Below are 21,712 nucleotides of genomic sequence, written 5' to 3'. Positions count from 1 at the left end.
GCCAGATAACATATTGGTGTAGTGATGATTACGGGGCTCGCTGGAAGGATGTGGAGCTCTCCACACTCAATGTCCCAATCCAAACAAACATGGGTATGAAAAAGACCCCTGAATACGTAACTAAAGACCAAGATAGGAACCCGATAATATCCTTTACATTAAATGTATGGTATGATACAGTAAGGGAGTTCAGGATTGGCAAAGAGCTTGGTTTGCTAAAATGGATAGCCTTCGATGAAGAATTTAGACCAGGAAAATTGGATCTTGGTTTTAAAAATTGGAATGAAAAGGGAATCACAGCAATTTGTTTATTAATCAAAAAAGGAGAAATTAAAAGTTTTGAAGAATTAAAACGGGAATACAACTTAAAAAACAAGGATTTTTTCAGATACTTACAGGTGAGAGATTACTTTAATAAAAACATAAAAATAGAGGAAGACAAAATCCATCCTATTATAAAAATAATTATACTGGCATATAAAAGTGTTATTCCAAAAACAGTGTCTACCCTATACAAATGTTTGATGGAATCAAGACAGGAATCAACTGTATATGTTAAAGTAAAATGGGAAAGAGAGCTGAGTGAAGAAATCACTGAGAGGGTGTGGTATGAAACATGGAAAGAACATAAGAATACAACTCACTCATTGAGGTGGAGAGAATTCATCTGGAAAAATCAAATTCGCTATTTTATTACACCTAAGATTAAAAATAAACAAACCAATACACAACAACAATGTTGGAGGCTGTGTGGATGGGATGAACCAGACCATACACACATTTTCTGGAAATGCAGAAAAATTCACACTTTCTGGGTTAAAATTCACTCAGCTCTCTGTGATATATTAGGTTATATTATTCCTAGAACCTGCCTTGTTTTGTATCTAGGGTACTTGGAAGGTACTGTAGATGTAAAGGATCGTTACCTGGCTAAGATTCTCCTTTTGGCAGCAAAGAAGGCCATCACCAAAAACTGGCTTAAGACAGAAACACCAGGAAAGCAGCAGTGGGTAGCAATTGTGGAGGACATTATGGAGATGGAGAACCTTACATATAAACTGAAATTAAAGGAAGAACGCTTTTTGAAGGACTGGGGAAAATGGTTGACGTACAACGGAAGGGGAAAAAAGACTGAACTGAATGAAGATGAGCATACAAGAAGAAAAAAAAAGTGAAATGAACGATGGAAATGTTTGACACCACAGGCATGTTTCCTTTTTTTTCTTTTGTTTTACTTTATCTTATTTTTCTAATTATTATTCTATATGTATCTATATTTTTATACAATATATATTTGTTTGTTTCTTTTTCTTTCTAATTTCACTGTCTTGAGTTTGTGACTCTCTTTGTATTCTGTTATTCTGAAGAAACTGTATGCGTAATGGACAGGTGAGTTGTTCAAATAAATAAAATAAAAAGTAAAAAAAAAAAAAGTAAGTATTCAAGTTCAACATATAAAAGGCCGAAACCCAAAAAATAAATTATTGACCAGCATCCCAGCTGCCCGCCATTTGCCTGCCTGGCAGTCTGACCATGTCTGCAACTGACGAATAGCTCCTGTTAGGTTTTTGTGTGCTTTCCTTCAACTTAGAAACCTCACTTGTGTTCAAGCGCTTCCTCTGGCAGCAGCTTTTCAAGCAAGTAAACAGAAACATAATGTTGATCTGTAACATTATCCAGCCTGTAAAAGTGTTAAGCTGTGGACCAACCTTTCAATACAACACACGGTACTACATGATTAATAATATCACCTGGCTCAATGTGCGGCTCCCAGAGGAAATTAATTTCTGAATTGGAACACGTTACCCCAACGGTGAGGAAAAGCTTGTGAGGCTCGCGAGTTTCTATTTACCAACCTGTTTGTAGCCTCACCACTTCACATTAAACCGCAAATGTTGTAGAGCATAAAAATTATGTTAATGTCAAACTGAGACAGCCATTATTTTCCTGCTATGCTGCCTGCTAAGTGGAGTCATATTGATGCCTAAATGACTTCTGAGGGCTCATTTTGTGAACAGAGGTAATTCACTACTCACAAGGGAAGACAGACAATCAATCAAATTTTCAAACTCCCCTTTGTGCCTGACTTCCGCTATCTTGACAACACAGTATAAGATCTGTAGAAGAATGAAAGCTGACAGATCGATTCGGCTGTTAAGAAGAAACTTCTTCCAAACAAGTATTTTCCCCCTAGGTCTTCCCTCCTTAAAGTATAGCGACAAAAGCAACCAATGATTTCCTCCTGTTTCCTTTGTCATTTGATGACGCAGCATTTTCATAGTTTTTTTTCTTATATACATGGCTCGGTGTGACTGAATGTGACGGTCTGGTTTTATGTGTGGAAAAATCCATTAAAAAAATCCATTTGGCTAAAGTCTAAAGAAAAGTATAACATGACAGGAGAGACCACATCAAGATATATGGGGAGCAATCAGACACATTCTTCAAATTAATACAAAATAAAATAAAATAAAAGTGTTAGTTCAACTCTTTTAATCCTGTTGCACTCTGTTACTTTAAAGTGATTTAGTGACTGGAGGGAAAAAAGTGTCACCAAACGTTTGTTCTGATGTGCCCAACTCATAATGTTTATATGCTTATATGAAACGTTTGAGGCTCATATTAAAAAAGTCCTTCTGATGACCTGATTAGAAAGCTGAAACTTCAAAATCAAGTCAGGTTTCTGTTCAAAAACAAGCAGTGCAGCTCTTCTGTGGTACTAGCAGCACTTTTATCAAATGTGCCCTTGGATTTATTATTGGAGTCAGTCTCAGCGCCCAACAGTGTTTAGAGATATGATAAGATGACCTTCACTTAGCTCAAACAGAGCACCAGAGACTTCGCATTTATGTACCAAGTAGTCCTTTATAAAGAGTGTGTTATTGGTTACACTATTCATGCTCAAGCACTCAGTACCTGGGACATGCCTCATAGGTTTCAGGGCTCGCTTAGGTTTAACAAATATGTCTCTTAGGAAATTCAAGGCTTCTTTTAAGTTTTATATTATGAATTATTTTCATAAGGGGTCTCAGTTTACCTATAGTGGATGCAGAGAGACACAGTGAAGTGCATTCTCTTTGCAATATTTGGGAAGAAAGATTACGAGATGCCGTTATGGACAAAGCAGAAACTTTAGTTACACCTGCGCCTGTTCTCGCCACGCTTTTCGTGCAGCGTGAGACCAAACGTGGTCCTGCATGACAAATTACTGCTTGGATCTTATTACGGAGAAAAGTCAAAATCAATAGCAATCGCTCAAATTTATGGGCTGCATCGAGTTAAGCATCAGGTAGGTCAGAGCCTTTCTCGCAGTGGGATTTTGGAGAGAGGCGTATCTTATTAGGATCACTGATCTCGAGTCTCTTTCCTGCCACCAGGATGAGTGTGGAGGTGCCATTTTTGAGCTCGTTCAAAAAGCTGGGGAGTTTTTCCATCATTGGAGGTCCTCACCCCTGCGGTACATGGAATGCAGCTGTAAATTTAAACCAACAGGCAGCAAAAATATTTAAGGTAGAAGCTGTCAGAGATACCACTGAGCCAAGAGGGGCGTGACGCAGTTATCAGTGCGATGATCTCCTGAGAGAAACCTGTCATTCCTGAAGAGGGAGACAGAGAGTCAGAGTCACTGGAGGAAAGACGTTTGGTAGCAAAGCAGCAAATCACTGTGAGAAAAACTGAGAAAAAAGGATGTCTGACAGATGGCTAATGACCCGTGGTATGGTTTCTTGGCAGTGCTTCACGCTCTTTGGAAGAAAACTGTTGAGCATGTATCAAGTGTGTTTGTGAAGACAGAAAAATTGTGTTTCACTTGAATTGCAGCAGAAAAACATGTATGACTGTTGACACCACTGCTTCTGCTCTGGCCCCAAAAACCACATCAGATCATCCAGTGGGTGGGGGGCATGAGACGGGGCCTGGGATGTGTAATGGAGCAACTGGACACAAATGAGAGATTTAAATTTGGGTCCTATATACTCAAGATTTTCGTTCTCATGCAGAGATGGTGTTGTGAGTCATCTAAAATAAAGGATATATCAAAAAAGAAAGTCATACAACTCTCAGCAGCCTGGACACTGCAAAATAAATACAACACATAAGCCCAAAATTCTTGTATCTGTGCAGCACGAAAATATTCTTTTAAATTAGGAAGCGACATTCCTCCTTTCTCCTTAGTAAGCTGTAAAGTAGTGTATCGTACCCTTGGCCGCTTGCCTTCCCAGACAAATCTAGATATATACTTATCCCATTCTGAGAATTGGGTTTGAGGTATGCTTATCGGAAGAGAGAGGAATAAATATAGCAATCGTGGTAAGATATTCATCTTTATCACATTTATCCTGTCACTAAATCATGACGGATATGTATTCCATCTTTCCATATCCTGCCTTATCCTGTTATTTATATGTCCATAGTTACTTTGATATAGTTTGGCATAGTCTTTGGTTATATTTATACCTAAATATTTAAGGGTTTTTGCCTCCCACTTTATTTCCCATTCCTTAAGATTTTGAGTTGGTGTACAATTAAACATTAGAACTTGAGTTTTAAGTATATTTACTTTGTAGCCAGAAAGTTTACCAAATTTTCCTAACATTTCTGTGAGCTGCATAAAAGAGTTTGTGGGGTTTTTGAGGGCTATCAACACGTCATCAGCAAACAGACTAATTACATGCTCTTGTTTATTGATTTCTATTCCTGTTATTAGGGCGTCTTGTCTAATCATTTGTGCCAATGGCTCAATATATAAGGCAAATAAAGTTGGACTTAAACAGCAACCCTGTCTAGTTCCTCTCTCTAGCTGGAACGTCTTTGTCAATGAACCGTTAACTTTTATTCTTGCAGTCAGTTTGTCATAGAGAGATTTGATACATTGGATTGATTTTGTAGTGAACCCGAACTTTGCCATGGTTAGGTACAGGAAGTCCCAGCTGACTCGATCGAAGGCTTTTTTTTGCGTCAAAACTTATCAACGCAGCCGGTATCTTGTCTGTCTTTATGTATTTGGTGTATGATGTGTCCTTCTGATATTATTACGAAAACTGCTTGGTCCTCATCTATCAGGTCTGGTATAAACGACTGACGCCTATTTGATAGGATTGTAGGGTCGATTTTATAATCAACATTTAACACTGATATAGGCCTGTGATTTTGGCAGTATTCTCTTTGTTTTTGTGGTTTTGGCAGCACCGTGATAATTGCCTCCCTCCAAGAGGAGAGAATCACATGTTTAGTGTGAGTCCAATTAAGAGTGTGGTGGAGTAAGGGTATCAATTCTTTTTTCAAATTTCTTGTAGCATTCGGCAGGAAACCCATCACTGCCTGGTGCCTTGTTTGTTCTTAATTTTCCAATCGCTTGCTGTCATGCGATCATTTTGTATTGTTCCAATAGAGGGTGGATCTAAGGCATCTAAAAATGTTTTGATATCATTTAGGTCATTATTAGTAAGTGCATTTTGGGTATACAGGTCCTTATAATAATCGGTAAAGATACTTTCTATCTCTTCTAGGTTATATGCCATTTGTTCTGTCTTAGAATTATGTAATTTATAGACTGTTGTTTCTGTAAACGTCTTGCCAATAGCCGTGCAGCTTTAGGGCCTGATTCATAGTAGCTCTGTTTTACATATCTTGCTTTTACTTATGTTTCATATAAGAGTAAATTATTAATTTTCTTCTTAATATCTTTCATTTGTTGTTGTATCTTGACATCTACCTTGCGTTTGTGTTTATTCTCCAATTGTGACATTTCAACTACATACTCGTTATATTGCTTCATCCTTTCTCTTTTAAGGTTACTTGATATTGCGATTAGTTTCCCACGTATAACTGCCTTCAAACAGTCCCATAGAATAACTGGATCTTCTTCACCGTTGTCATTTTCTTCTACATATGTTTTGACATCTTTTTGTATTTGTTCTACCACAGATTTATTGTTTAATAGCCCCACATTTAGTCTCCATATTGTGTTTTTTGGTCTACCTTTAAGATAGATTTTTAAGTAGATAGCACTATGATCCGACACATCTGCCACTCCAATCCAACAATCTGTTATTATATCTCTATTCCCTTTTTGCATAAAGAAGTAGTCTGTTCTTGAATATACATAATGTGTTGCTGAATAATGACTATAATTCCTCTGTAGCAGATGGAAAGCTCTCCAGACATCAAAATAATTAATGTCTTCCAATGTATATCTTACTAATTTTGGAATTGAATTTGCATTTTTCTTCAGGCTGGTTGTGTCCAAATGACTATCTAATATCACATTGAAATCTCCTCCACATATGCACATACCTTCTGCTTGTAGCACAAGAATATCAAAAATTAATGTGAAGAATTCCTTATTACTTTCAGGGGGCATACACATTCATCAATGTGACCAGTGTTTGATGAAACACACCCTTCACTATAACATATCTACCTTCCTTATCCTTTATTTCTTTGTGAGATTGAAACTTAATGGAATTAGTTATCAGAATTGCAACCCCTCTTTTCCTAGAGTTTGTGTGAGAGCTGTAAAAGGAGTTTTTGAACCCAAATTTCCTCAATTTTTCATCTTCTATTTTTGATAAGTGAATTTCTTGTAGGAAAGTTATCTCTGTCTTCTCCTTTTTCAGTTTAGTCATAATCTTGGCCCTTTTAACTGGGTTAAAGATTCCATTAACATTTAAGGACATACACTTTATTTCTTCATGTGTAGTGAGCATTATCCTTTTGTGATTTCTTTACGGTTTCTCTAAGCACTGCATGGTCTGTACTTGGATTAGCTGAGAATCCACTTGCAAGATCAGCAAGTGTCTGGAAGATTTCCTCCTTGAAAAATAGCCCTTGTTGTAGCATGATTGAGTTCAGATTTTTGGAAATGACCTTATAACCCCTCCAACAGATTGATAGGTAGCAACATTTAATTCATTTCTGACAACTGCTGATGTCTCCAGACCAGCAAACAGCCAGACAAGGCCGTACGTGCTGATGATCCAGTAACTTGCAGCACTGTTAGCTTGCTGAGGCTGCATAGCAGGCTGAGGAGACGCTCCTGAGAGACAGCTTATGTTTGCTTTATTTTTCCTTTTTGTCACAAAGTCTGTTTAGTATGATTTACTCACACATTGAAGAATCTGCAGCTGTGGCACAGCTTTTGCATTGAGTTGGTTGATGGCTGTATTAAGTCTGTGCTTTGTACCAATGTGTCTACAGTTACTGACCTCATCATAGCTCCCAGAAAATAATGGGAGGAGCGGTGTTGGATGATGGACCTCCTGGAGTGAAGGCGCCAGATGGAGGCTGGGGTTGGGCAGTGTTGGCGGGATGCTTCGTCATCACTGGCTTCTCATACGCGTTCCCCAAGGCTGTCAGCATCTTCTTCAAGGACCTTATTCAAGAGTTTGAGGTTGGCTACAGTGCCACAGCTTGGATCTCCTCAATACTGCTTGCCATGCTATATGGCACAGGTACCCAAGTATAACACATGAAACTGCTAATAACTGATTGCACACGTATTCTGTGTACTGACCAATGAACTGTGTTCTTAGGCCCTCTGTGCAGCGTGCTGGTGAACAGATTTGGCTGTAGGCCGGTGATGATGGTTGGAGGAGTCTTTGCTTCAGTGGGAATGATTCTGGCTTCCTTTGCCAAAAGCATCACACATATTTACCTCTGCACTGGAGTTATTACAGGTAGAGTCACAAAAAGTGTTAAATATTTAGACTTTGTGAACAAATTTATGCTCAGAGTGGCAAGTACTAGTCTGTCTGTCTTAATTGAATAATTGATCCAATAATCAATTAATGATTCATTAACCCTGCAATGTGACTCATTTCTCTATACTTGCGTCTTTCTGCAGGTCTGGGTCTAGCAATGAACTTCCAGCCATCTCTGATAATGTTGAACTGCTACTTCAGTGAGAAGCGTCCTCTAGCCAATGGCTTGGCAGCAGCAGGCAGCCCTGTGGCGCTATGCTGTCTGTCTCCATTGGGGCAGAGTCTCCAAAACCAGTATGGTTGGCGGGGTGGATTCCTTATTCTAGGAGGCATGCTGTTCAACTGCTGTGCCTGTGGTGCTCTCATGCGGCCCCTGTCCACCCCTAAGAAGACCCAGATGCTGGAAGAAAACACTCTGCTGGCTGCAGACAAACCGAAGGCAAAGAAGAAACTATTGGACTTCAGTGTGTTCAAGGACAGAGGTTTTGTAATCTATGCCATTGCAGCTTCTGTGATGGTGCTAGGCTTGTTTGTGCCGCCTGTGTTTGTGGTCAGTTATGCTAAAGGCCTTGGCTACAAGGACACCAACTCAGCACTGCTGCTCTCGATCTTAGGATTTGTTGATATGTTTGCCCGACCTGCATCAGGACTCATAGCAGGCATGAAGCGTGTGCGGCCTCGAAGCGTCTATCTCTTCAGCTTCGCTATGATCTTCAATGGGTGCACTGACATCATAGGATCGCAGGTAACATTGCAGTCAAGTCCTCTTCAAGTAGAATGCTTCCAGTTGGCGAGTTGTCTTAATGATTGCAGATCTGGGTTGTAATAAGTGAATATTGTAAACTGGGCCGTATACGTAGTGTGAAACCTGTTGTCTCATTTCAGGCAAAGAACTATGCTGGTCTGGTGGTCTTCTGTATTTTCTTTGGTATATCATACGGGATGGTTGGAGCACTTCAGTTTGAGGTCCTCATGGCCATTGTGGGGAAAGAGAAGTTTTCCAGTGCCATTGGCCTGGTGCTGCTAATGGAAGCTGTTGCTGTGCTGGTGGGACCTCCTGGAGCAGGTCAGAGTATCCAAGCAATGATGGTGCTCTCTCTGTTACCATCCCGCCCACATTTAGAGTAAAATATCTCATCTGTATAATAACACCTAATCCTCAGATTATCAGTTTAATCTGCATCTCTTCACATCTGCATGGGAAAATGTCCGAGGACAGGGTTGCAACCACCATGTTGCCCTCGATGCAAAACAATATTAATGATAATTATTAAAATAATAGAAAGCTAGTACGGTGGGGTTTTTCTGGATGGGTTTATACTGTGAAGTTTACCACTTAATCACCTCAGCCAACATGAGTAGATCCAGACTTAAAGTGTTTGAGCTTCAGATGCTTTTAAGCTAGCTATAGCTGTCCCAGCACTTCCCGAAGAACATCAGCTGTCATGTCTTTTACAGAGATGTTGACTTTGTGTATCTGTTTAAGATAAAACCAAAAATAACAACCCTTGGTTCATCCATAGTCAGTGACAAACACTAGGTCATGTACTCGGCTCCATCTTTCTAACACGCATGGACACAAACCAACCGTTACATGTGTCCCTTTCTTAGTATCCTCCTTGTTTTTATAAAGTGATCACGGGAACAATGAACAACATTCATACTAACACTGTTGCACTCTCCACCAGGTCGGCTCCTGGACGCTACCCATCAGTACATGTACGTGTTCCTGTTGGCGGGCTGTGAAGTGACAGTATCTGCCTTTGTCATTGCCACCGGGAACTTTCTTTGCATTAGGAGGGAACGAGAAGATGGACAGGCTAAGATTGAGATGGCCGTAAGCGCCGCTGAGCTGGAGGGCCTCAACCAGGCGGCAAACGAAGAACACGATGGAGGCAAAAAGGAGCAGACGGGAAAAGAAAATGGAAAAGTCCGTGTTTTGAAAGTGCAGGAAGACATGACGGTGACGGAGGCACCAGAAGACACCGGGAATTAACATTAGTATTAGCGAGATAGCATAAATTGTACCAATAGGACACAGAAAGATCTGATGCTACGGTAAAAAAAAGAAAGAACTGACATTTGATCACAAATGTATATCCAAGTGTCACAGGTTCACTAGCTGCTTTCAGCTGAAATGGCTCTAACGCCCCACACCTGTAAGAGGAAAAACTCATCACCAGTTTGAGTGTAGAATCATCTTTTTAGTTATCGGTCTTATTCATCTGTAAAAAATATCCTACAGCTGCTTTCAATCACATCTCCGAGTCTGTGAGCAGACGCAGCTCGTCTTCAGGGTGAAGCTTGACGTGCTAATAAAAGAAAACATGTTTGCAGCTCAGTCTGTGGGTTCCTCTGGGTCATTTGTGCAACGGTTTCTTGGTAAATTATACAAGAACAAGAAACATATTTAGAAAGAATGGCTGTTGTCATCCAACATGCCCATAAAAGGCTTCACGATATACTGCTGCTGTTCACCTGCTTGTCTTACTCTGCTGGACAGTCGTCTGTTTCACATATAAAGTGCTGTTTCTTGTTATTTTAATGTGCTGAATCCAAACCTGACAATTAAAATATCTGATTAGCTGCTGTCTCCAAGACATTTATTTTTACACTACATGTTGTTTAGATGAGTTTTTTTTATATGTGTTTGGTAATATCTGACCTTTCTTCATTATGAAACAATAATCAGAGAAAGGTCAACACAGATTAGTCTTAAGATGAAAGCACAGCAGGGTTATTGCAGCCCCGCCCTCACATTGTGAGCAATGCTGTGACGTTTCTCAGTTACAATAATGTGACATAACTCCTGCCGTTGGTGTCACTGTGTCTGTAAACATAACTGGAAACAGGCATGTAGAGTGTCCCAGTGTTAACAATCCATTCAAAGTTTGCCTGACACCCACTGAGGTCATCAAAGTCCGTCCACCGTCTTCGACCTATCAGGGTCATTGGGGGGCTGGAGCCTATCACAGCTGTCATAGGGCGAGAGGCGGGGTCCACCCTGGACAGGTCGCCAGCCCGTGGCAGGGCCAACACACAGACAACCATTCACACTGATCCCCACTAACTGCATGTCTTTGTGGGAGGAAGCCGGAGAGAACAGACTCCACACAGACCCCGGCCTGATGGGGTTAGGGTCCTGAGTTCGATACCCTAACCTGGAACTGAACTCAGGACAGTGCTAACTGTCAGGACAGTGTAACCACTGTGCTGCCCGTTATCAGAGACAAATATAAATCAATGATAAGTCTTCAAAGTCAACTTGATGATTTATTGGTGGAAACTTGACAAAAAGCTTTAGAACCTACAGTCATGTGCCGTTTGTCCATTTACAGAAAATACTGTAGAAAGATTTTAAACACGTCACCTCTGACCTCACTTTGACATTTCTACCTCCCTCCCAAGGATCCTTACAGCAGTACTGTGAAGACAAAGTGAACAACTTACCTATAATACATGTAGTATATTATATAATAGCTCAAGCTGCCCAGTTATTCCCCCTCCTACATGTGTTTGGAGCAATACCCTGATTTTTGCTGCACTACAAACTTTGATCTTTATGTCGTTTCAGCTCCTTCTTGCGTTCGCTCCTGCCTGATGCTGTTACAGAGCTGCTCTGTGCGTGACTCTCTCAGACCAACATCAGAGCGCGCACACTGCTGCAGCTCCGTCTGTTTTCCTGGCTCATGTGTACACAGCAGAGATGTGATGAAGGAGCGTAGCAGAGCGCACAGGTTCACATCAAAAACACAACAGCAGAGCCTTTTCACAGCAGAGATGGAGCTTTATTACAGTCGACTGTAAGACGCATTCATATAAAAACCCAATGCACTACTTCTGAAAAAGAGGCACGCACTTTGGTTGGTGCAGACGGTGCTGTCACAGCACCAGGATGACAGAGTCCTTCAGCTTCTCATTTGCTGCCCTCAAGGAGGCGCAGCGACTCCTGAATCATGTTCAGACTCTTGTCCACTGGTACGTCACAAAAACCCAAACACACTTTAATATTATAAATGTTTCACAGTGCAGAAACAATACGAACGCAAAAGTAAGAATATTATATATACAGTGAAAGAACTTTTGGTGAAATATACCCAATGATGTGTTTGCCCAACACAGTGCTTCTTTGTGATAGAGCAGAGAAACCTGGGACGCTCGGGGGAAACCCAACCCCTGCAAAGGTGTCTTCTTAAGTTTAACTCACACTCAGGCTTGTATCCGGACGCCTGCGATGCATCGAAACGTGCTCTGTGCAATCTTTTATGTTACATTTAGCTTTTTATTGCCAAAGTCCATCCCTACACCAAATCAAGACAACCTTCTGCTCTCCCGGGTGCATCTAACATTTACGCTTGGGTTCTGCCCAAACAACCGGCTCCACGCTGCAGGAGAAACAAGGACATCAGCTCATCTACACACCTGCAGCTCATTTACTAACTTGCAATAAGATAAAGATGTTAGCGTCGCCACCATAGCAGCATAGCTATGTTGCAGCTAGCCTGCTAACTTTAGCACTTTAAAAATCCTGTTTAAAAACAACAACAAAAAACCAGTGCTGAGTTTTTCACCGAAGCAAAAAGATTTACCTGCCAGCTTGAATAAACTAAAAACAGTACATGAGTGATTTTTAGCCAACGGTAAAAAAAGATGGAAAACAGCATGCAGCTGTAAATGTGATGTCATGCTGTAAGCTGGCCTCTCAGCTGCTGTCTCTGGGCTGATGCTAGCTCACATACACGAGCAGCAGGATGCCTGGTTTAGAGTTACTCGCTAACACAAACAGCTGAATCAATCAGGAGCGTGTGGGGATGGCTGTCGGCGACAACACTAACAAATGAGACGAAATGAAAACTGAACGTGTGAACAGTGCGCCCGCCCTCAGACCGAGACGCTCCTATTCAGAGTTCTCACTGACAAACCGTCCAGTGAGGAAGGCTGATGCAGCGGTCCGTGAGGTCCTCATGGTTTGGATCAGCCTGCTGCGGTGCCGGGTCAGCCCTGATAAACTAGTTCAAATGGCCCCAAAAGTAAAGAGCCCTGAAAACCAACAGTCTGGATTCAGATCACAAAGGTAAATGGAAAAGCATCAGAGGGTCAGTCTGTGACTGGAGCTGGAGCCGTAGACGTTATGGTGGAGATCAGGGCTCGGACTGCTTGTATTGTTGGTGCTCGTTGAGGAGCTCGTAGCTGGAGACCAGAGGATGGTACCTCAGACACCACCTGACGGAGACACAGAGCAGCAGCCAGTGTCAGAACAGACCATGACGCTCCAAAACACAGCTGTCCCCACAGCCGGCGTCCGACCGAGACAGCAGGCTGAAGAGCTGCACCAAACACGGCGAGAACACTGGGAGGGACTTACCCCGCGCTGCCGCTGTCACACGAGGACATGGCGAGCGTCTACTTGGTGTGATGCTCGTAGGGAATGCTATTCTGAGGTTGAGGGAAGAGAGAGAACAGAGTCAATATGTCAGAATCCAAACACACAACTCAGCAACACGACATCATCACACAGGCATCAGATTACAGGACAACAAGTACCAGTTTACAGAAAAATTACTGCTGTAATACTGCTGCAATACTACTGCACTACTACTGCAATACTGCTGTACTATTACTGCAATACTGCTGTAATACTGCTGCAATACTGTAATACTGCTGTACTACTGCTGTACTACTGCTGAAAACCCAAACAAGCCCAGCTTTGTCGTCCGTACTTGTGCGCGGGCTTTCCTGCGTGCTCAGCTCACATGAAATATTCAGTGAGTCTCGTGCTGTTGGTTCACACAGACTAGGAGCAGAGGGAGTGTTGTACCTGTGAGGTGGACATGCGGGAGGTGTCCTGTCGCCCAGTCAGATCGGAGGATGACACGTTGATCGGAGCGCCGCGGTGCAGCCTCATGCTAACCTTTCGCTCACGCTCCATCCCGGACACTTGTCGAGGAGACGTGTTAGCTGGAGACCATAAACACATCGTACTGTGAGATGAATAAGTCCATGTCAGTCCCAGTCAAAGACTGACTGCAAAGGGCTGGAGTTCATGTTAACCTGTACACGCTTGCACCGTGTCACAGTAACATCACCTGAACCGTTAAAGGAAAGACAAACGATGTGAGAGCACCATCACCTCCATCAAGGAGCCAGCCGCACAACAGCAGACAGATCATCAGCTGACACGCTGAGGCCACTGAGGCCACAGCAACACTACAGGAGCAGCTCCTCTTCGTCTACAGGACGTGCGCACTGCATATAAACACGTCTGGACACCAGATTCCTACAGAGTTGTGATCTGAATGCACCAGGATCAGCTCTATAAGTCTACATTGTGTTTCTTTTATTTATTCTTTGGTGTTATTTCAGTTACAGCTGACAGCATCTGAGCTGACAGGCAGGAGAAAGGAATAAAAGGAAGGAGGGAGAAAATAGAACAAAATCTAATAAAAGGATGGAGTACAAATAGAAATGCACAACACTGCACCTGTAAGAAAAACCAACATAGAGCATCTGGAACACAGAAATATGAAAGTGCACAGATACATGTACAAACGATCTCCTTTTCTTTAACGGAGAACACAGTCCTCTACCAAGGTTGTTTCCTACATTTTTTGCGTATTTGGGACACTTACATGTGATCTAACGATGCTAACGCAGCTGGAGTGAACTGACCTGTCTGTGAGGTGGGTGTTAGCGGGGTGGGCACTGTTCCCTCCTGGGTCCCTCGGGGGCGCCCGGGCGCAGCAGGGACTCTGGCCCCGGGGTTCCTGCTGTGCCTCAACCGATCGTCCCGATCCCGACGCTCCCTTTCTGCTTCCTCTGCTGCACGGTTGGCTCCCTTTAGCAGGTCACAGAACAGATTATGGACCGACTGAGACTCTGCGGGTTTATTAGCCTCTGCACGCATGCTAACCCTGTACTGTAACCATCGCGCGCACTTCGGCCCGGCACAGATTCGTTTATGCTCAGCAGGCTTCTGTACTTTTTGCACTAATGCGTGCACTCGTGCAGGAGCTCTATTCCCCTTCATGAGTTCCTCTCTCTGTTACAAAGACGCCATCACAGGACCACGTACCAGCCTCCACACACTCATCTTACTAATGTGACAGGCTTGCCATCCTGGTTTGTCGCCAACATGGACGACTGACAGGGTGGGACTTCCACCAGCTTTGGTCTAAAGCAAAGTAACGACCTTCACAGTCCACGCCGAGACATCTGAACCTGAGCCACAGAAAAACAGGGTAATGAAGTATCAACTAAAACTATGACATGATCCAAACTCACAGTGTGCCCTGTTACAAACTGCAGAGCTGCTCTTTAACCCCGTGTTCATGTCTATGCACAGTTTTACTCTCTCTTTACTCTCTTTACATGTGAACAGTCGGCCATAATTAGAGGCGTGGCTGCTTTGAGTGACAGGTGGATGATGACTTGTTAGCCCTCACTGAGCTGGACCCGGCAGCTGTGTTGGTACTGAGCAGCTGTCAGCAGGACTCAAACAACCATTGCAGATCATTTCTAAATGTTTAACACACAATAACAAACCAGCAGCTAACAAACGAGGAGGAGACGAGCCCTGTTTGTCAGTCTGGTCCCCGTGTGTGATGCATCCTAGCAGGTCACTAAACATCTCACCGTCCTGTGTAAACAGACGCAGCAGAGAGCAGAGAGGACCTGCTGTGTCAGGAAACACAGTTTGCTTCAGGCTGACATCTGTTTCTTTAACGTTAACTAATAAAGATTTCATGAATTACAAATTAACTTTCATCCATTACAGAAAAAAAGACTCGTGACCATCTCACAGACAAAACATTATGTACAGCTACTTTCAGTGTTGCCCTTACAGTAAAAAGGGCCTCGAGGTCATCCTTGTTGTGTTTCAGCACTAAAGAAAAAAACTGAGTGATATTGCAGCTCCAACATCTCAGACCACAGGATGGAGTCACACCTGTTCAACCTGTTTAATGTTCTCCTGCTTCTCTGACAGCTGATACTCACAAACTTCAGCATGTTCCAGTCGAACACGTAGTCGTAGGAGAAGCCCTGTCTGTGGAACAGGTTTCTGAAGAGCTGCCGTAAGTACGAGTAATCGGGCTTGTCATCGAAGCGCAGGGAGCGACAGAAGTTCAGATAGGTGGCGAACTCAGCTGTGACAGAGTGGAAACAAACATGTTTGAGCCGACGTGCAGCTGGGATCACGCGGCTTCAAATAAAGGAAAGCTCTGAAGACGGCAAACTCACAGGGGTAGCTTTTGCACAGCACCTCGATTGGCGTGGACATTTTCTTCTCACTGATGCGTTCGTACTTCTGCCTCTTGGTAGCGGCCTTCAGCCCCTGCCAAGGAAGCGAGCCCAGATTGAAATACATGAGGACGTATCCCAACGACTCAAGGTCATCGCGCCTCGACTGCTCTGTGGAGACAACGAGCGGAAATAAAGATGATGAAGAGGAAACGGGTTTCACTACAGCAGCAGAGTATCTCAGGTGGGATAAAGAGGAGCAGGAGTGCGTGGCGGATGACAAACAGGCTTGTTACCGATCCCAAGATGAGTGTTGATTGAGGCGTAGCGAGCGGTGCCAGTCAGGTTCTTGTTCTCGCGGTACGGGATGTGCTGGTGCGTGCGAGCATCTCGGTACTTTTTAGCCAGACCAAAGTCAATAATGTACACCAAGTTGCCCTTTTTGCCGAGTCCCATCAGGAAGTTATCCGGCTTCACGTCTCTGTGAATGAAGTTCTTGGAGTGAATGTACTCGATGCGACTGATCTGCAGTGGACCACAAACAAAGACAGACAGATTAGGTCCAGTGCAGCTCGTATCTGCGCCCGGCTTCATTCATGCATGCACGTGTGTGCACGTTCGTGTGTGTGTGTGTGAGCAGCGGGTGTGTGTGCACGTTCGTGTGTGTGTGTGTGCACGTTCGTGTGTGTGTGTGCACGTTCGTGTGTGTGTGTGTGTGAGCAGCAGGTGTGTGTGCACGTTTGTGTGTGTGTGCACGTTCGTGTGTGTGTGTGCGTGCACATGTGTGTGCACGTTCGTGTGAGAGCAGCTCACCATCTGGTCAGCGAGCAGCAGGACCGTCTTCAGGCTGAACTTGCGGGAACAAAAGTTGAAGAGATCCTCCAGGCTGGGTCCCAGCAGCTCCATCACCATCACATTGTAGTCGCCTTCAGCTCCACACCACTTTATTGTTGGGATGCCCACTGCAACCACACAGAAAAATGCGTCTGCAGTCACTGTCTGATGGGTTTCTCCTGCTGGCAGCGTCTCCACTATCACCGCCTCCTGCGCTGCTCAGAATAAGCACACAGTGATGAAGGGCGTGTCCTCGGGGGTAACAAAGTGCTCCTGCTCTGATACTGAAACCTTCACTCACACTCAGCAGGGCTCCTGAGGCCCACACCCACGTAACAAAGTGTGATTCTGTCCTACTTCACTCCCTCCTTTAAATGTGGCGCTGACAAAATGAAAACTGGCGTCTTACTTGTGTATTGGTTTGGGCAGTCATTTCCACGCTCTAAAGGAAACTCTGCAGCATCTCTGCAATGTGTAAAGCCCACATGTGCCTGCAGGCAATCCTGACACTGGCTGAGCTGTGCTGGGGTCTCCTCTCAGACCTGCATCAAGGATGTTACGTCACAGGCTTACATCACATCCCACAGGGTGTGATTTAGACTCAGGAACATGAAGGCCAATGAGTGCTGTTGGTGCATCCACCACCTACACCAGCCACATGAAGGTCTGTCCTGTCCTTCTGTGGACCTGTCTCACAGTCCTGAGACTGCAGTGGGAGACCTGGAAGAGCTGGACTACCTGGTGCTGTCCGGTGCTCCCAGCACTGACACGGACATGAAGGAAGAGCTCAGCAGTGTGGAGCGCCGCAGATTCACAGTGTCTGACTTTCTCAGTGATAATCCTGAACTGAAACAAACTTTGTGTTAAACTCTGATCATCACTGCTGTGAGCCGTGCACCGAGCTGAGGCTGCTACATCCAACCCACGGGACAGTCGAGGCGTGGACACAGAAGCCTTCTGTGCTAAACCGCAGCACAGCGGTGGTCCACGGCTCACTGAGGTCATTCAACATGACCTTGTGTTTGTTTGGTGACTAATGGGATCACTGCAACGACAGGCAAGTGTCCATCACATTACACGTGGAGGAATAAAGAGAGCAGAGAGTAGGAGCAGGAAACGAGTCCTGCAGCTAACGAGTCCTGCAGCTAACGAGTCCTGCAGCTAACGAGTCCTGCAGCTAACGAGTCCTGCAGCTAACGGGCGATCGTGGCTCAAGAGTTGGAAACTCGCCTTGTAATCGGAAGGTTGCTGGTACGAGCCCCGGCTTGGAAAGTCTCGGTCGTTGTGTCCTTGGGCAAGACACTTCACCCGTTGCCTACTGGTGGTGGTCAGAGGGCCCGGTGGCGCCAGTGTCCGGCAGACTCGCCTCTGTCAGTGCGCCCCAGGGTGGCTGTGGCTACAATGTAGCTGCCATCACCAGTGTGTGAATGTGTGAGTGAATGGGTGGATGACTGGATATGTAAAGCGCTTTGGGGTCCTTAGGGACTAGTAAAGCGCTATATAAATACAGGCCATTTACCATTTACCATCTAATGAGTCCTGCAGCTAACGAGTCCTGCAGCTAACCGTGACAGACTGCATGAGAACGAAGACATAGACAGACTGTGGTCACCTCCTCCTTGCATCATCTTGTAGATCTTGCTCTCAATGTGGAGCTGCGGATGTTTCGTCTTCACACATTCTAACTTGATCGCAACTTCTTCTCCCACTGAGATGTCTGTGCCTGGAAAAAGACCAACAGGGATACACATTAATACACACAGTGACACACACACAGATATAATGGAAGCCACAACATCAACAACAGCAATATTCATGGAGATGTTCCTGATGATGAGTCCTGTGGTCTCCAACATGTTCCTGTTTCCAGCAGCACACAGAAGGACAACAACACCTACACACTGCTGTGTAAACGTCAGTGTGTCTCCTTCAAAATAAACTAAATACAAACAAATTTCATAAATCGTGACTTAGCTGGACTCGCAACACAGCAGAGAAACAGGAAACCACAACAAATCCTCAAGAAGCTGCATCTTTGTCAGCTACGGCACAAACAGGAACCCAGGTGAGGCCGAGCTCCAGGACATGGAGGAGGAGCAGGCAGACCAGGGTCAGGCAGCAGACAGGTGCTCGAAGAGGGAGGTGGATGCTGTGAGTGGAGCACAAACAGGGAGCAGCATGTTCTGCAATATTCACGCCACCCTTCCAAATGCTTTTGTGACACAGCACATGTGCAGACTCTGCTCCTGCTGCAGCACCTTACCTGCTTCTTTAAAGGAAAACTCCGGACCTGCCAGCCTCAGGCCCTCGGTGCACCAGCCAAACAGGATTTTTATTATTAAACTTACTATCATCAGTTTGCTAAACACAGTCAACACTAGTCACAGTGTCGGTGTAGTGGTCCTCGTACAGTATTTGGGTGGTGCAGTGGTTCACACTGCCGTTTACCTGGAAGACATTTGTGGGTTCAAACCTGCACATTCAGCACGCCCAGACGTGCCGCGCCGACATCGGCGCCGTTAAAACATGTCAGCGGCGCACAAACAGAGCTATCGTCTGCCTGTGAATGTGACTTGGATGACATGGATGAAGTGAAGAATCTGGCATCGTGGTGCCAGGACAACCACCTCCAGCTGAACGTCAGCAAGACCAAGGAGCTGGTGGTGGACTTCAGAAGGGGTCAGCACAGAGACTACAAGCCCATTATCATCAATGGAGCTCCAGTGGAGAGGGTGCAGTCCTTCAAGTATCTTGGTGTCCACATCTCCTCAGACCTGACATGGGCTGCCCACATTCAGGTCCAGACCAAAAAGGCTAGGCAGCGCCTGTATCACCTACGACAACTGAGGAAGTTCAGGGTCTCTCCAAAGATCCTCAGGATTTTCTATACAGGCGCTGTGGAGAGCATCCTCACACAGAACATGACATCGTGGTTTGGGAACAGCTGTGTGAAGGACCAAAAAGCTCTCCAGAGAGTGATCCGTACAGCAGAACGCTGCTGCAGGATTGCTCTCCCCCCGCTTCAGGACACCTACACCAGGAGATGCCGGACTAGAGCAGCGCAGATACTGAAGGACCCGTCCCATCCTGGCAACAAACTGTTCCAACTTCTGCAATCTGGTAGAAGGTTCCGCATCTTCCGGGCAAGGACAGAGAGACTCAAGAGGAGCTTCTATCCCCAAGCCATCCGTGCCCTAAACACACACACCCGCCCTCTCACATCATCTATAATTGACTGAGACAGGACTCTTCCAGACACTAAACCAAGGCACAATGTACATTTCAATTCCTTTAATTTTAAATATGTTTATATTGTCTATCCTGTAAAATAGTCAGATATCTATTCATATTAATGTACAGAATTCACCTGCTTGCTGCTACTACTGCACATTCACCCAGTGTGTGTGTGTGTGTGTGTGTGTGTGTGTGTGTGTGTGTGTATATATGTGTTGTGTGTGTGTGTGTGTATATATATATATATATATATATATATATATATATATATATATATATATATATATATATAATGTTCTTCTCTCCCCCCCCCCCCCCAATTTTTGCACATGTCGAGGAGCGTGTCAGGCTACATTTCACTGTGTGTTATACTTGTATAACTATGCATGTGACAAATAATAAAGAACCTTGAAGAACCTTGAACCTTGACTTCAAGGCTGACACTAACAACTCCCATGTTATTTAACCCTTTAAGACCGACCATAGAACCAAGTCCGCCAGAGCGCATCTTATATTTGTACATGCTGTAGTGCCAATTTTGGGAGTATTTCAAGTTGCTATACAGCAATACAACTGTTATAGCCCAAATTTTAATAATATGTATGCATTAAGTCCATATAGTGCTACATTAATTGCAAAAAAGTGCAATAAACTACAAAAAAATTGAAAGTCATTTTTGGTTTTAACATATATTTCTACTTGGAGAAATTTAAGAGGTTCATCCCTCAAAACTTTAAATACAAAAAAATTGCAAAAAATATTTTACAACAACAGGAAATTTATTTTGAGTGTCTTCATAGTTTTATTTTTGAGATACAGCAATTTTTATATACTGCAGAAAAAAAATGAAAAACAATCCTATGATGCAAATTTGCAAAGAAAACAGCAGGTGCATCAAAATAAACTATTTCCAGCAGTGCAATTCGAGTTCTAATTATCCCAGAAACTATTCAGAAAAGCATCAAGTCAAACATGACCTTTAAAAACACCAGTATAGGTTTATAAGGCCTATAAGTAAAAAAATAACAAAAAACAACCCACATTTTCCGCGAAAACGACGTCACTTCCGGTTTCGGGCAGGTAATGGCGGACATGCGATTGTTCGCGCTGACGTCTTTTTCAGTGTGGGAAGTGTTACGAACAGCTGATGGATCAGCAAAGCGTATTTCTGGAATATTATGTCTTCGCTGCTGCAAGCGCTTTTTATAGAATTTTTGCAAAACTATATGTGGAAGGAAACCGTGACCTAGGACAAGCTGATGGCATAAGATGTAAGTACAACTCCTCCGGTTTCATATGCAAAAAAAGAAAAATATTGCGCTAGCTTACGTGGTTGCAGTGCTACAGGGATTTAAAAATAGTTACTCAAAGCGGAGCGTGCTGAGACCGATGCTGTACTCATGCAATGATTACTGTGTAACTACATTTCCCAGTAACATCAATCCTTCTCATAGCTGTGCTGTGGAAGCTGCCATGTTACCTCGCCATCTTGAGTACAGAGGCAAGGATGGACATGCTGTGTCACCGAATCGTGTTTTACGTATGTGGTGAGAACCCAGCAGAACAGTCTGAATACATGCTCATGCATGTGTGAGCGTCCACCGATGTTAGCACTGACAGCTAACAGCTGCAAACACAGCAGTAACACTAACACTGCTGCCATCTAGTGGTGAGATTTCACACCCTGTAACTTCAATAAGTGCCAG

The 21,712-nt window shown here is 43.9% G+C and overlaps 2 protein-coding genes across 4 annotated transcripts in view; one reads left to right on the top strand and one right to left on the bottom strand.

Moving 5' to 3' along the window:
• The window catches only part of LOC102309000 (monocarboxylate transporter 4), a 21,985-nt gene extending 11,600 nt beyond the window's left edge, over positions 1-10,385 (top strand). For 2 of the 3 annotated variants that reach the window (XM_005948449.2, XM_005948451.2), the window contains 5 exons: positions 7,198-7,451; positions 7,533-7,676; positions 7,844-8,445; positions 8,586-8,766; positions 9,389-10,385. In XM_005948449.2, coding sequence (XP_005948511.1) covers positions 7,229-7,451; positions 7,533-7,676; positions 7,844-8,445; positions 8,586-8,766; positions 9,389-9,696 — 1,458 coding nt within the window. In that variant the 5' untranslated portion in view covers positions 7,198-7,228 and the 3' untranslated portion in view covers positions 9,697-10,385. Of the gene's footprint in view, positions 1-6,741; positions 7,452-7,532; positions 7,677-7,843; positions 8,446-8,585; positions 8,767-9,388 lie in introns of those variants that run through there. The other variant, XM_042214512.1, reaches the window with a different exon arrangement.
• A 575-nt stretch (positions 10,386-10,960) lies between these two features.
• On the bottom strand, positions 10,961-19,439 carry LOC102307104 (casein kinase I). Its single transcript, XM_005948441.3, has 9 exons — positions 18,385-19,439; positions 16,752-16,900; positions 16,235-16,463; positions 15,939-16,109; positions 15,696-15,844; positions 14,370-14,535; positions 13,519-13,658; positions 13,066-13,136; positions 10,961-12,923 (listed from the first exon to the last, which is right to left on the bottom strand). Exons 1-8 carry the CDS (start codon positions 18,626-18,628, stop codon positions 13,104-13,106), a joined length of 1,281 nt encoding a protein of 426 aa, XP_005948503.3. The 5' UTR covers positions 18,629-19,439; the 3' UTR covers positions 10,961-12,923; positions 13,066-13,103.
• Positions 19,440-21,712: the final 2,273 nt, after the last annotated feature.

Source organism: Haplochromis burtoni, unplaced genomic scaffold, assembly GCF_018398535.1.
Source record: "Haplochromis burtoni strain Fernald_Lab_line unplaced genomic scaffold, NCSU_Asbu1 Contig_577, whole genome shotgun sequence".
Classification (NCBI taxonomy): Eukaryota; Metazoa; Chordata; class Actinopteri; order Cichliformes; family Cichlidae; genus Haplochromis; species Haplochromis burtoni.
The sequence above is the reverse complement of the archived record's forward strand: the minus strand, read 5'-3'. Positions and strand labels throughout refer to the sequence as shown.